This window comes from Myotis davidii, unplaced genomic scaffold (genome assembly GCF_000327345.1).
Source record: "Myotis davidii unplaced genomic scaffold, ASM32734v1 scaffold227, whole genome shotgun sequence".
In the NCBI taxonomy this organism is placed as follows: Eukaryota; Metazoa; Chordata; class Mammalia; order Chiroptera; family Vespertilionidae; genus Myotis; species Myotis davidii.
The window spans coordinates 50,559-64,699 of NW_006298519.1; the positions used below are offsets into that span (position 1 = coordinate 50,559).

Here is a 14,141-nt window from a genome sequence, read left to right on the forward strand (position 1 = left end):
TTCTCCAGCCCAGCCAAGCCTCCCGCGCCCATTTCCACTTCCAGGCCGCGGCTGTGAGTGACCCCACCAGCCTGAAAAACGCCAAGAACGCCATTCTGGAGGAGCTGCCTCGCGTCGTGAACACTGAACACCATCTCTGGGACGTGCTCCGGAAGGAGGAGGCACAGAAGAGGCCCGTGGACCTCCTGGGAGCCATGAAGGGGTCCTCTTCCGTTTATTTTAGAACCACCAAGGTGAGAGATCTTCCTCCGCCGTTTTGTTATTTGCTTCGTCTTTGTTGTCCCCCCAAAAATAAAGACACATGGGACACACACACAAATAATCAAACATATGTGTTCCGTGAAACCCACGTTAAAAGGAAGTTGGGAGTAGAAATCTCCAGTTTGTTATGAGTAATTTTTCTTTTTGTTTTGTTAATCCTCACTGGAGGGTATTTTTCCATTGATTTTGAGAGAGAGAGAGAGACACATCAATTAGTTGCCTCCCGCACACCCCCAAAAATCCATGTCATGAAAAGAGACGGGTGAGTGATGTCCAGGGCCCTGTCGCAAGCTTATTTTAAGTTAATTAAGTAATAAAATTATTTCAGGGGTACCTATTTCTAGAAAATGAAAATATCTTTCCTCATGGATGTAAGCCCCTCCTGGACTGATTGAGATGGGCAGAGGCTGGGGATTCGGATGGGGACAGGGCCCCCTTCACTGCCTGGTCTCCCCTTTGTCACTCTCTGAAAAGCACAGGGTGGCTTCCTTCCAGCCCCCACCCTGCTCATGGCTGTGGGTGGCGGTCCTCGCCTCCTAGTCTCTCCCTGCTCCGCTCAGCCAGGCCTCTGTCTGCCCACCCACATCTGCAGCCACTGCACATCCAGGCCCCCCAGGAGCTCGGATTCCTGTCCCCACGGTGCTGGAGGCGCTGACCCCACTGGCACGGCCCTGCTCCAGGGCTTACGGCCGTGCTGGTCAAGTATCAGGAACAGCAGGGCCCTGACACCACTCTGCCATGACTGGTTTTTTTTTCAGACCATACGCCAAAAAATTTTAGACTTCTTGAACCCCTTGACGGCCCACCTCGGGGTGCAGCTGACGGCCGCCGTGGCGGCGGTGTGGAGCAGGAAGAGAGTGAAGCGGCACAGTAAGGTGAAGGTGAGCGAACAAGTCAAAGCCGTCGCTGAACTCACCCGGACAGAAATACCAAGCCGTGTGGCATCCAAGATGACGTCAGAGGCCGACATGGGAGAATCCTGAAGCAGTTTCACCCTTTTAAATGCAAGAGACAATGCAGCTGAGTCTCAGTACAGCCGTGTGCTGGGCGGCTGGGGCGGGAGCTCTCCCAGCGTGCTCTGCTCTCTGTAGTGAGTGTGTAGGACTGCTGTTTAACCGTTTAAATTCAGTACCCAGCAGCACGCATGCAGCAGTGTCTGTAACGTACATTTCAGAGGATAAGCACTTGCCATGAGCCCACCACCTGGCTAAAGAAGGGCCAGTGTCCTACCTGTGAAGACCCCTGCTGCCCTTCCCTGGTTGTGATAGCATCTTACAGCTTTTTTTCCAAATCACTAAAAAAATTTTTTTAATTGATTTTGAGAGAGAAAAACATCAATTTGTTTTTCTACTTATTCATGCATTCATTGGTTGATTCTTGTATGTACCTTGACCAGGGATCAAACCTGCAGTTGTGACCTATTGGGACAACACTCTGACCAACTGAACTATTCAGCCAGGACTAAATCATTTTTTTAAAGATTTTATTTTAGGGCAGTTTTAGATTCACACAAAATGAGAGGAAGGTACAGAGAGTTCCCATATACTCCCCTCCCATAGGCGGCCTCCCTACTGTCAGCATTCCCCAGTGACACATCCTTCCTGCCCAAAGTCCGTAGTTAATGTCAGGCTTTTTAGTTTATGGAAAGAATGCTTGTCCGTGGTGGTAAGGAAGATCTACATCATCACATCCCTGGGCCCAAACTGGAGTTTGCATGTCATCCATTCTTTACCTGCTGACTGGTAAAGAGATCCTCCAGGGCTCGGTTTAGCTGTCTCTGCTAAACCAGCAGCCCTCTTCCTTCTCTCCGGCTCTTGACCATCCAGGGTCCTACCTTGTTCCTCCCTCGGAGAGTCTTCCCATCCCGGACACTCTCTCAGTGCCCAGCGTGGGCTCCTGCTCCCTGGGGAGGTGAGGGTGGCTGGCGGCTCAGCACAGGCACACGGCTTGGCACCTGTGCGGTCCTTCCCTGATACTTCCAAGTGCACATGACCATGGAGTGTAGACTTCTAGCATCATCGTGCATTCCCACATCAGGGCTTCCTGCCAAGGCCAACAGTGGGACCTGATTTATCAGGTTTTCTTCCTGCCTTTGGATCTAGAGGGCCATGTCTTTTAAAAAAAATATATGTTTTTTTAAATTGATTTTTAGAGAGAGAGGAAGGAGAGGGAGAGAGATAGAAACATCAATGAGAGGGAAACATCAACATCTATTGGCCAACTCCTTCACGCCCCCTGCTGGGGATGGAGCCTGCAACTCTGGCGTGTGCCTTGACTGGGAATCAGTCGGGTGACCTCTTGCTGCCTGGATCGACTCAAGCACTGAACCACACGGGCCGGGCTTGTCTGGGTCATTATGCTAGCCTGTTTCCTTCACATTATGTGTTTCTGTTCTAAAATGCTTTCTAAGCTTGAACATACCAGCCTCACTCCCCTGTCATCAAATTCACCCTTTGGTCCTAATTTGTATCAGATACTGGTTACGTTGTGATTAAATGCTTAACCCTCTCTTTATTCCCACCAATAGTCCTGACCCAGTTTTCCTTTAAATACTTAAAAGATTAAAAGAAATCTCTTTCTCCAGGGCAACTCTTACAAAATACTTAGTGCATCACTCTTACTTTTGTCTTCTCTGTTTTTTTCTTGCCAGATAGTCCCTGTAGCAAGCGTGTTCCAGCTCACCCTTGTCGACCTGATGTGTGCACTCAGCACCCTGCAGACAGACATGGTGCTGCACCTGGTGAAGGAGGTGGTGAGGAGGCCGCAGATCCGGGGGGACCAGGTCAGGAGCCTGGGGGGCCTCCCCATGAACTCGGGCCATTCTCCTAATGCCATGTCTTATAAATGTATTTGGGAGGAAAACAGTTCACAAGAGCAACTAGGAATTGGGGGTGTAAAATGGAGGCGCTCTCACTGGGCTTTGGGGAGATGGGTGAGCTGTGCCCTGTAGGCTTCGGTGTGCTGTGTGAAGGTGGGAGACGGAACACGGCCAGGGACCATCTTCTGTCCTTGCTCCCTGCTGCAGGCGCCTGCCCAGGGCTGGTTCCAATCAGGTACCTGCGTACAAAAGGACACCTTTCCTAAGAGGCAGTGGCACCTGCTTCAAGGAATTTGCAGCCTGAAGCGCATCACAGATAAAGCCAGACACTAGTTAAAGGTGGTAAAGACCGATTTTATTTAGTAACCACAGTGATAGGTGAGAGAGCTTAGCTCAGTTCTGATTTGTGCAAAGGTAACCTGGTTGTTGTTCCATTTCGGGAAGATGGAATAGTTCCGGATGGATGGTGGTGATGGTTGCCCCAAAATGTGTACATACTGAAACCACTGAACTCTGTACACTTAAAATATGGCAAAGATGGTAAGTTTTATGTATATTTATCACAATAGACATTTTTATAAGAAAAAAAGGAATATTGCCTTTATTTTTTTAAAATATAGTTTATTGATTTTTTACAGAGAGGAAGGGAGAGGGATAGAGAGCTAGAAACATTGATGAGAGAGAAACATCAATCAGCTGCCTCTTGCACACTCCCCACTGGGGATGTGCCCGCAACCAAGGTACATGCCCCTGACCGGAATCGAACCCGGGACCCTTGAGTTCACAGGCCGATGCTCTATCCACTGAGCCAAACCGGTTAGAGCAAGGAATATTGCCTTTAGATATTGAGGTCATCACTCAGGATGGTGAGCAAGCTCTGGCCATGGGGACTGCACGGCGCTCGTCTGTCAGAGGTCGGCGGACTCCCATGAGTGTCTGGTGTCTTGTTACCTTTCACTGTGGCTCATAAATGTGGAGTAACTTGGCCCTGGAGGAGCGCAGCGGGTGGAGGGCCGTGGGTTCCTGCTGGATCTGCATGGTGGCTGAGCGGGTGTCGGTGTCTGGAGTAGACCTTCCGCGCTGGCGGGCTCTGTGACAGCCTTTGTACAGACAGAGGAGGCATGCGTAGGTGTGCTTCCCTCGCGTTACTTGAATTTCTGCAAGTTTTTGCAACTTCTGCCTCCAGGCTAAAAAAACAACGGCACTAGATTGTAACTGCCTGGCTGGTTTTTGGCTGCTCAAAGGACAAACTTAACGTTTTGTGGTTAGTCGGTTAATTAGCTCAACTCTATAATTTCTACACAGAGCTGTTCCCAAGCCCGGAGGAAACCACTGCCTGAGTGACTCCAGCCACTGGAGATTTGGGAACATTGCCTGGGCTGACTCTGAGGGGGTTCCTTGAGTTGAGAATGAGAAGTTTTCATTTCCCGTGTCGGTCGCTAGTCCCAGGTGTTCAGAAGGGTCGGCCCTGGCCCCCAGCTCTCTGTCTGGGGAGGGTCGGTGGTAATGTCCACTTTCCCCGTGCGCTTGCTAAGAGCTGAACAGAAAGCAGGTCACAGAGAGGGGCTCCCTGCAAGTGTGCTAGCGGCACTGGTGGTTAGGACCTCGTGGGATGCCTTTATTTGTGTTGCACGTGGGGGATGCTTTCACGGCTGTTACTCTACTTAAAGACTCTGGCTCACCCCTGCTTCCTTGGGGTGCAGAGTCCGCTCCTCTGTTTGAATTCCCTTCCCACCGACTCGGGTAACGGGTTTCGCTTTACTTTTCAGAAGTCGCCGCTCGTGGACGTCCCTGTGCTGCAGTTCTGCTATGTTTTCATCCAAAGGTAGTGCAGCCCCCCACCCCCGTCTCCTCCTGCAGAGCTCGCAGATGACAGCTGCGCCTCTCGGCTTCACGACCGGAGCCTTACTTAGCGCAGGCAATGCCTCGGTGGGGTCCCGACTCCTTCCCGAGGCGTGGGAATGCCCTGGGCCCTCCTCTTCCTCCTGCAAGACCTCAGCTGACATCATAAAACGCGCGTGCCGTGTGCCGAACACGCTGCCAGCAAAGCCTTAGGGGAGGCCTGGCGCACGTGTCTGTTGTAACCGAAAAAAGAAGGAACAGATCAGTCAGCTACGCCTCCTTCCCCTGCTTTCCGACCGTCTGGACCGAAAGTCTGCTTGTGAGAGCGCTTGGTTTTGACTTGCTCATGGCCGGTTTCTTTCCTGTTTGGACGTAGGCTCCCAGCGACAACCTTGCAGGAGAACTTCCCCTCGCTGCTGGGCGTCCTGAGGGAGTCCGCGCAGCTGAACCTGGCCCCCCCGGGGTACTTCCTGCTTCTCAGGTGCCTGTCCAGCCTTCACATCCCCGCGGGTTCTGCTGGGAGGGCGATGCCTGCACATTCCCGGCCTGACGCTGACTGTCTCCCCACAGCATGCTCAACGACTTCGTGACGCGCACGCCCAGCCTGGAGAGCAAGAAGGATCAGAGGGACCTGCAGGTCGGTGTGCAAAGTGGAGGCGGCTGCCTTCCCCGAGGGCTGGGCGTCCTCTGAGGGCTGCATAGTAGACAGGCAGCCTGGGCAGCATCGGACCTGGGTCTGCACCTCTGCTCAGGCCTCCCTCCCTCCTCTGGCCCTCAGAGGGCTTGGCCTCCCTGTGGAGGTTCCGGGCTTAGCTTGAGCACCTGCAGGGATGGTGCGAGCTGCCCTCTCCCACTGCGCAGGTGCAAGTGGAACTCGCCGGAAGCATGATTGCAATAAAAAGTCTATCTCTGTGCCTGGATTTTTTTCCTTAAACACTTTCTCTCCTCCAACCCCCTAAACCCGATTAAAGCAACACATAATCACAGGGAATTTCAAAATGCTGAAAATTAAGGTAAAACTCACCCAGAGGAGAAGGAAAATCTTCTCCTTAGAGTGCAATGCAATTATAAACAGACATAATGATGGAGTTAGAAAATTGCTATTTTTCAGCCAGTATAGGGACTTTTAATCCTCACTCAAAGATATTTTTTCCATTGAGTTTTAGAGAGAGTGGATGGGAGAGGGAGAGACAGAGAGAAACACCAATGTGAGAGAGACATTGTTTGGTTGCCTCCCACATGCCGCCAACTAGGGCTGGGAGCCTGCAACTGAGGTACGTGCCCTTGACCAGAATTGAACCCGGGAACCTTCAGTTTGTAGGTTGACACACTAGCCACTGAGTCAAACCAGCTAGGGCCCCTATAGGTACTTTTAAAGGGCTTTTTTAGTCAAAGGCTTTGATGTAAGCTAGGGTATATGTGGGTTTTGTTTGGTTGTTTAGTTTTTTAATTTTTATTGATTTGAGAGAGAGAAAGAAAAAGCGAGAAACAGAAGCACTAGTTTGTTGTTCCAGTTATTGATGCATTCATTGGTTGATTCTTGTACGTGCCGTGCCCTGACTGGGGATCCACCCCACAACCTTGGCATCCCTGAGGACACTCTAACCAACTGAGCTCCCCGGCCAGGGCAGCTGGGGTGTATGTTTCCGGCTTTGGTGCTGTTCTTGCTGATGGTTCGGATCCCAGGCATGTGTGACAGGTTTCTGCAGGCCCCAGTTCTGAACTGCTGCCGCATATGGTGCAGTAAAGCATTGGTTGGAGGCCCAGGTGGCTCCTTCGGCTTCCACCTGTGGAGAAGCATCATCATGAGTGTGCAGGCCCCTGACCTGGAGCCAGCCCCTCCCCCTTCAGAGCTTTGGCCTCGTGCACCCTCCTCGCCCCCTGGCAGGCGGGCAGGCAGGCAGGCGTGCTCTCCCGTCATGCACACACAACTGCCGGGCTCACAGTGGCGTCAGGGCTGTGCAGTCCTCAGGTATCAAGGACCCACGGCCGCGCTTCACTGGCAACGCTCGGTGACACTGGCCCGAGAAACCTGCCAGGGTCCTGTCCCGTGAGCCCAGCCACCTGAGCAGGCGCTTCGCTGACCGTACTGACCTAGATGCCCCTCCTCCCACCCCCGTCGAGTCCACTTCTTTAATCTTGTCCTTGTGTTATTGTTGAAAGGTGCATCTCTAGCAAGAACCCCTGGTTCTAATGAAAAGCAATCCGCTGGATGCTCTGGGCAGCTATGACATTATGTTTACGCTGTTTTAGCTCCGTCGGCCAGTGCCGTAGTCACTGCCACGTGTGGCTTTTGAACCCTTGAGAGGTGGTCCCTCTGAGTTGAAGGTGCTGTCAGTGTAAAATCACACCGCTGTCAAAGACAGTCCCAAAAAGAATGTAAACTGTCATCAGTAACTTCTGTACTGATTACATGTTAGGGAGGTTTTGGACATGTTGGGTTCAGCATTACCAACTTGTTTCTTTCAACTCCCTTTTAACGCGACCCCTGAAAATGTAATCTTACCCACGCGCTCACAGTGGTGGCTGCATTGTATTTCTACTGTATAATGCTCTTCCGGGCTCTTAGATTCTTTTTCATAATGAACTTCCTTTCGTCTGTCTCCCGATTCCTCCCAGGAAGTCACTCAAAAAATCCTGGACGCCGTGGCGAACATTGCTGGCTCTTCCCTAGAACAAACCAGCTGGCTGAGCAGAAACCTGGAGGTGAAGGCGCAGCCTCAGATCGCTCTGGAGGACTCGGACGCCGAGGAGGATGTGTGCGGTAGGTGTAGAAGGTCAGAAAGTGCTGCCTGCTGCCCGCTGGCGGGTCTAGTTTTTCCTTAAAAGTAAACTCTGCTTTCACTCCTCACAGCACAAATCGGATGTGTAACAAACAGCAGATGCCACTAACAGTGTCCCGGTGACTGTTAACCCCCCTCTGAGCCTGCGTGGGTCCAGGAAGGATCTTCCCAAGACTCAGTGATCGAAATCTTTGTGGGATTAGAAAACATAGGAAGTGGGGTTTGGGGGTGGGTGGCGGGGAGGGACTGTGGGAACAGTAAACAGCAAACTGTTGTCAGGCAGTTGGCTTTGTGTATTTCATTTCTGGCTTACACACCCTTGCCTGTCAGGGCCCTCATGTTTCATCATTGTCTGCATGTGAAGACTTGAAAAGGGAGGTCACATAGACGAGGCACACCCAGCCTTGTTACTACTTAAAGCCGCCTCGGAAAATGGTCGGGAGACTCATTGTCTGCTGCAGGCCCACCGGTCAGCCAGACGTTCTAGAAGAGTCTGAATTCAATGCCGTAGTGCAGCTTGTCAATTGCCAAGACCCTAAAGACCACTAGACAAGTATACGTATCAGAAATCCAAAAACAGCACGAAACTGTTTGCCTCAAGTGAAAAGCCAGGTTTGATACCTGTATTAGGCACGGCGGGCACGGTGCCCAGATGAGGTTAGTCAAGTCCTGTGAGGCTGACAGAGCGGGGTGGGGGGGGCGGGGTGAGGATTGGTTCATGGCGCCTCGAGAACTGGGCTCCCGCCTGAAAGCAGGTTCTGCTCCCAGGAGGAGGGAGGGCGTGTGCTGGACACAGTGGTGCCACCGCCCATCTGTCCTGCCATGTTCGTCTGACAGCTATTTCGTGGTTTGCACGAGATCCTGTACCTGGGATCCCATCACTGGCTGATGTAAACCAGCAATCATGCCTTTGCGGCGATGCTGGTGGCTCTTCTCTAGGAAAAGAGCCGTGCATCTCCCTGGCTGATCTGTCCTCAGGTTTCTGCCGCGTGTAAGGTTAGAGATTGACCTGTGTCTCCACCACTCAGCTGTGTCCAGTGGCGGGATTGGGCCTTGCTTTGGTGCAATAATGAACTTTAACCTCAAGACAGTGCTGTAGTAATGGCCCGATTTTATTTATTTATGTATTTTAGAAATCATAGCTTTCTAAAGCTCGAGTGAACCTTGAGCTTCTCAGTAAGACTCAATTTGCAGAGTATAGAGAACCAGAAATCGGAGTGCTTGGATGCAAACCCAGTTTACACATCAGCCCTGTAACTCAGGAAACAGACTGGGGCTTCGAAGTGGCGTGATTTTCTCCTCTGAAAGATTTTGTGCGTGCCATGAGCGTGCAGGTTCTCATGTGTAGGCATGTGTCTGGTATGTGCCACACGCTGTGTCCTGGACACTGGCACCACAGCAAACAAAGTGGGCGGGGCCTGCACTCGTGGGGGCGGGGAAGATGATAATCAAAGATTGACTCAACATAGGTGTCTTTTCAATGATGTATGAAGGGAGGTTGTCAGCTGAGGAGGGAGGGTGGTGAGGGCTGTGGGGGGAGCGTGTGGAAGAATTGTGTCGCAGAGTGGAAAGCAGCATGTGCCGCAGGGCATGTGGCGGGATTGCCTGGTAGCATCGGGTCTCTTGAGTTTCATGCCCATGAAATAAAGCAGGATCATTTCAGAGCATTTAGCTACACAGAACTACCTAGGCTACCTAGCCAGCATTGCGTTTCTCCAGGTGGGAACTTCAGAGGGAGAGAAGCAAGAGAGTTAAGGATGTTTGCGAGTTCAACGCTAGACCATGGAGCGTAGTGGGGGAGGTAGAGCAGTGAAGTCCTGGAAGAGTTGCTGGGCAGTTAGGGTGGTAGACTCAGGGGTTGGAGGCCTGTGCACGGATTCAGGATTTGCCAGAGCAGGGTTCCAGGAGTATGTGAGCAAGAAAGATAAAAAGACACGGTTCAATCTGGCCTGTGTGGCTTAGTGGTGAGTGCGTCAGCTTTCCCACCAAAGGGCTGTGGGTTCGATTTCCAATCAAGGGCATGTACCTGGGTTGTAGGTTTGATCCCTGGCCCAGTCAGGGCACGTACAAGAGGCAGGCAGTCTGTCTCACATCAATGTTTCTCTCTCTCCCACTCTAAAAAAAATCAATGGGAAGAATATCCTCAGGTGCGGATTAACAAAAACAAAACAAACAAAATGGTCCTATCAAGATGCTGAAATGGAGTTTTTGGAAATTGTGAGGCCAAAGGTATGATGGCTGGCTGAGCAGAGTAAAAGATTTTTGGAAGAGAAAATGTCAAGGGCTCAGAGGCCAGGGTGTTCAGTAGATCAGCCAAAGGAAGATTGAAGTTCCAAGAAGGATGCCAAGACTGGACATGCGGAGGAAGACAGTCGGTGCTAATGTATTTGATCAAAATATACAGATGGTTTGGTGCTGAAATGGAGCGTGTTGACAGAGAAGAATACCTACGTTACATCCCTGTATAATCAGCGTGAAAGCGGGGGGCTCTGACTCCCGTTCATGAGGGCTCAGTGGCTACCCATCCATCATGGTCACACACAGATGCTCCTTTGTTAGCAGATGCTGCTGCCGCTGCTTCGGCCATGGTGTCCGCGTCCGCCCCCTCGGTGTACAGCGTGCAGGCCCTCTCTCTGCTGGCGGAGGTAAGCGCACGCCTGACCGTCATCCCTACGGAAGTGATTGCGTCCTGAACCTTTGGGAAGATATCTTCTCAGGTGCCAGGGTGTGTGGGCTGCGCGTCCCAAGAGGGCTCCTTGGTTTCGGCCTCTAGCTGCACCGGGAGGTTCCTATTTGGCCAGTGAAGGCGAACCTTTTGAGCTCGGCGTGCCAGCATTTTGAAAAACCCTAACTTAACTCTGGTGCCGTGTCACATATAGAAATTTGTTAATATTTGCAACCATAGTAAAACAAACATTTATATTTTTGATATTTATTTTATATATTTAAATGCCATTTAACAAAGAAAAATCAACCAAAAAAAATGAGTTCGTGTGTCACCTCTGATACGCGTGTCGTAGGTTCGCCATCACTGTGTTAGGCTGTTCACGCCTTGAGGACTACCTTCGTGCCCTCCCTTGGTTCAGAAGATTTCTCTGGTCTCGCAACCCCGCTCCAGGTCCTGGCGTCTCTCCTGGACATGGTCTACCGCAGCGACGAGAAGGAGAAAGCCGTGCCGCTGGTCTCCCGCCTGCTCTACTACGTGTTCCCGTACCTGCGCAACCACAGGTGCCGTGCCTGCTGCCCTCCATCTGTGCAGGACGGCAGGTTATGGGGATGCAGCCGGTGGCTCCTGGGCAGCCTCTGACCTTCACTCCTCCCCTGCCGCCCCATTTAGTGCCTACAACATGCCCAGCTTCCGGGCGGGCGCCCAGCTGCTGAGCTCTCTGAGCGGCTACGCCTACACGAAGCGGGCCTGGAAGAAAGAGGTGCTGGACTTGTTCCTGGACCCAGCGTTCTTCCAGATGGACACGTCCTGTGCGCAGTAAGGAGGCTGTCCTCTCCCGTGGCCTCAGTCCCCCTGGGCAGTCGTCTCCTAAATCATCCCACACCTGAGAGCAGCAGAGTTAGCATCAGCCCCAATACTGGGACATGTCACAAACCCGTCTCACTGGGTATTCCTGGGGCAGAAATTAAGTTTTTTAAAAATACGAAGGTGCTTTTTTTATTAAAAGAATTTCAGTGAAGAGATAGTATTACTCTGAAGGCTTACTATGGGAATCACGGACTATTAGGTACTGCCCGTCCTTGCCCTTCCCCACTCACACTGACGAGGCCTCACTGACCTTGCAGTGCCCGGCCCTGCGCGGACAGCTGAGGTCCGTGGAGATCCGCCTGCGAGGTGAACTTCCCGCGCCTCTTTCTCGGAGGTCACAAAACCACTCAGTGCTATCCTCCTGGCGTGGCTGAGCGTGTCTTTATTAACGGAGGAGGAGGGCGGAGATTGGTCAGCTTTCTTTGTGTGGCCGGGGAGTTTGCCCTGCCACCACCAGAGCGGTGGCTTGCACCCTATAACCCTGTTGCCCTTTGGGGGGCCCACTGGGAGACACGTATTTGTCTTCACTGCTCCCCGTTCTTCCCATCAACACAAGTGTGAACGTATTTAAGGGCAACCTCGGAAAAGCCAGAGTACCTGACAGTTTATGTTTTCTGTTGTGGGAACTGGGAGTTACTCGCCACTCCCGTGTTACTCATTCCGTTAGTTATTCCCTGTCACGCTTATAAATGAAAAGCTCTTGCTTAGCTCTCCCTCATATAAAAACTACTCCTTTCACTAACTTTCCAGAATGTGGTTTTTAATAGATCTTAAAGGGGCATGGTCTTTTCTTGATGCTTTTAATCAGACTGTCATCTTTTGCATATTTAACTAATTTTGCTTTTTTTTCAATATCCAGTTGGAAGTCCATTATTGACCATCTTCTGACTCATGAGAAAACAATGTTTAAAGATTTAATGAGTGAGTTCTCTGTTACTTGCACGTAAGTCACACTTTGAGGGACCAGCGCCACTGTCATCAGCTTTGCCCACGTAGTTCAGAGCCCCACTTGCACCTTCGTGTCACCACCTGAGCCACCAACTGCGGTGTGATGAGTGCAGTACGTCAGGACTAGACAAGGGAGCCTTCCCAGCTCCCGGTGTTGGCAACGTTCCTTAGCAAAGCTCTTTTGCAGCTTTACTGTGGAGAAATACATTACAAAGTCATTATAAGTTTACCATAATTTATTAGCAGAGTATCTTCTAATCCCTTATCACTAAGACTCACTAAAGACATAAGTATTTCGCCCAGCCAGGGTGGCTCAGTCGGTTGAGTATATGCCCATGTGCCAGGAGGTCACTGGTTCAGTTCCCAGTCAGGGTGCATGCCATCCACCCAGGCATGTGTTGTTTCTCATCGATGTTCCTATCTCCCACTCCCTCCCTCTCTCTGAAATCAATAAATACCAGTTTTTTCCTAAAGAAATAAGTATTTTTACAAATTAATATGCAAGTAATTACCACATGCCTTTACTTAATCAAGATTGTGGTTTTTCACCAGGGAAGCTAAGAATTGCACTAGTATGAATTTCCTATCATTTCTCACTAAATGGGACTTATGTCCTGTGTTTATTCTAGGCATGCAGAGCAGTTCCTTAAAACTGTTCCCAAGTTTTGAGCAGAAAGCCATGCTGCTAAAGCGCCAGGCTTTCGCAGTCTTCAGTGGCGAACTCGACCAGTACCACCTGTACCTCCCCCTGATACAAGGTAAGAAGCCACCCCCACAGAGGCCCTGACCGGGGACCGGGAAGATCTGGAGGCGACACTGTTCCCCTTAAGCTGCGTGAGTCGGCTCCCCAGGTGCACGGCGCAGTTCCCGTCCCTTCCTCGGGGTCCTGCACGGATGAGCTCTGCACCCACATCAGGATGCCCGTGTTCAGAGACTGGCATCTGGCCAGGCCGAATGAAACTTAAAAAAATAAAGTTTAACCCCACAGACCTCACCTCCAGGTCATTCCTTGAGTCCCCAGGTTCCTAGCCAGTCCTGCCCCCTATCCCTCACCTTTCAGTTTTCTGCTGGTTGGTTTATGTATTTTGTTCAAGGGTGGTATTTTGAAATGTCCGTTAAAGAGAGAAATAGAACGTAATATACTTACTCCATCTTGTCCGGAACCAGAAGCAGAAACGCTCGTCTAAATGCCAGCGTGCTTGTCAGGTGTCTGAGCTGTGCATGATCCTTTGTGCTTGCAAAGGCGACAACAAAACACCAGCAAGCGAGCTCAGATACAGAGAAGGGTGTCACTGCAGTGCTGCAGGAATCGCAGCCAGCAGGACCGTAGCTCAGCTGTTTGCTCTGGCAGTTTATGTTTCTAAGAAACCTTAAATTACAGGGGAAATCACGTTGTACAACAATTATTTCAGTAGACAAGTGGGAAAGACTGTTAGGGGCTACAGAGTTGAACTCACAACACTTTTTTCCCCTGCAGGAATTAAAATTGTCATGAGTGTCAAACATGCACTTTATTGAATAAATCTATTTTATTCACTCATTCCACTTCCTACTTCTCACCACCAAAATATAGTGTCCCCTACCAACCAACCTATAGGGTCTTGTGGTCCCATCCCTCACCAAGGCTCGTCTTTGGTTTCTGTGCCTCATATTTCATACTCTGAGGGGAAAATTTAGGTGGTCATGGGTCAGCCAATGGCTTTCTGGCTTGAGCCAAAAGTTCATGCCTTTCTCCTCCACTGTGGCAGGGGAATGAGAGCCACGGGAACCCCTTCCTTCAGCAAAGGCCAAGAACGAGGAGGCCAGGTAGACCAGGGCACAGACATCTCCCCAGCACCCGCTTCTTACCTGGGTGGTTGGGAAATGTTGAAGCGTTGACAATTGCATTTTTCTTTTTTTTTTTTGTCTGCTGAGAAACTCCAAACTGCATATTTGTGTGACATCTTGAAAATCT

The 14,141-nt window shown here is 50.8% G+C and overlaps 1 protein-coding gene across 1 annotated transcript in view; it reads left to right on the forward strand.

Moving 5' to 3' along the window:
• DOPEY2 (dopey family member 2) overlaps window positions 1-14,141 on the forward strand; it is a 60,419-nt gene that overhangs the window by 38,146 nt on the left and 8,132 nt on the right. The window contains 12 exon segments of the mRNA XM_015570709.1: window positions 45-233; window positions 1,020-1,142; window positions 2,912-3,043; window positions 4,849-4,904; window positions 5,298-5,402; window positions 5,492-5,558; window positions 7,541-7,685; window positions 10,264-10,349; window positions 10,823-10,932; window positions 11,042-11,188; window positions 12,099-12,160; window positions 12,817-12,951. Coding sequence (XP_015426195.1) covers window positions 45-233; window positions 1,020-1,142; window positions 2,912-3,043; window positions 4,849-4,904; window positions 5,298-5,402; window positions 5,492-5,558; window positions 7,541-7,685; window positions 10,264-10,349; window positions 10,823-10,932; window positions 11,042-11,188; window positions 12,099-12,160; window positions 12,817-12,951 — 1,357 coding nt within the window.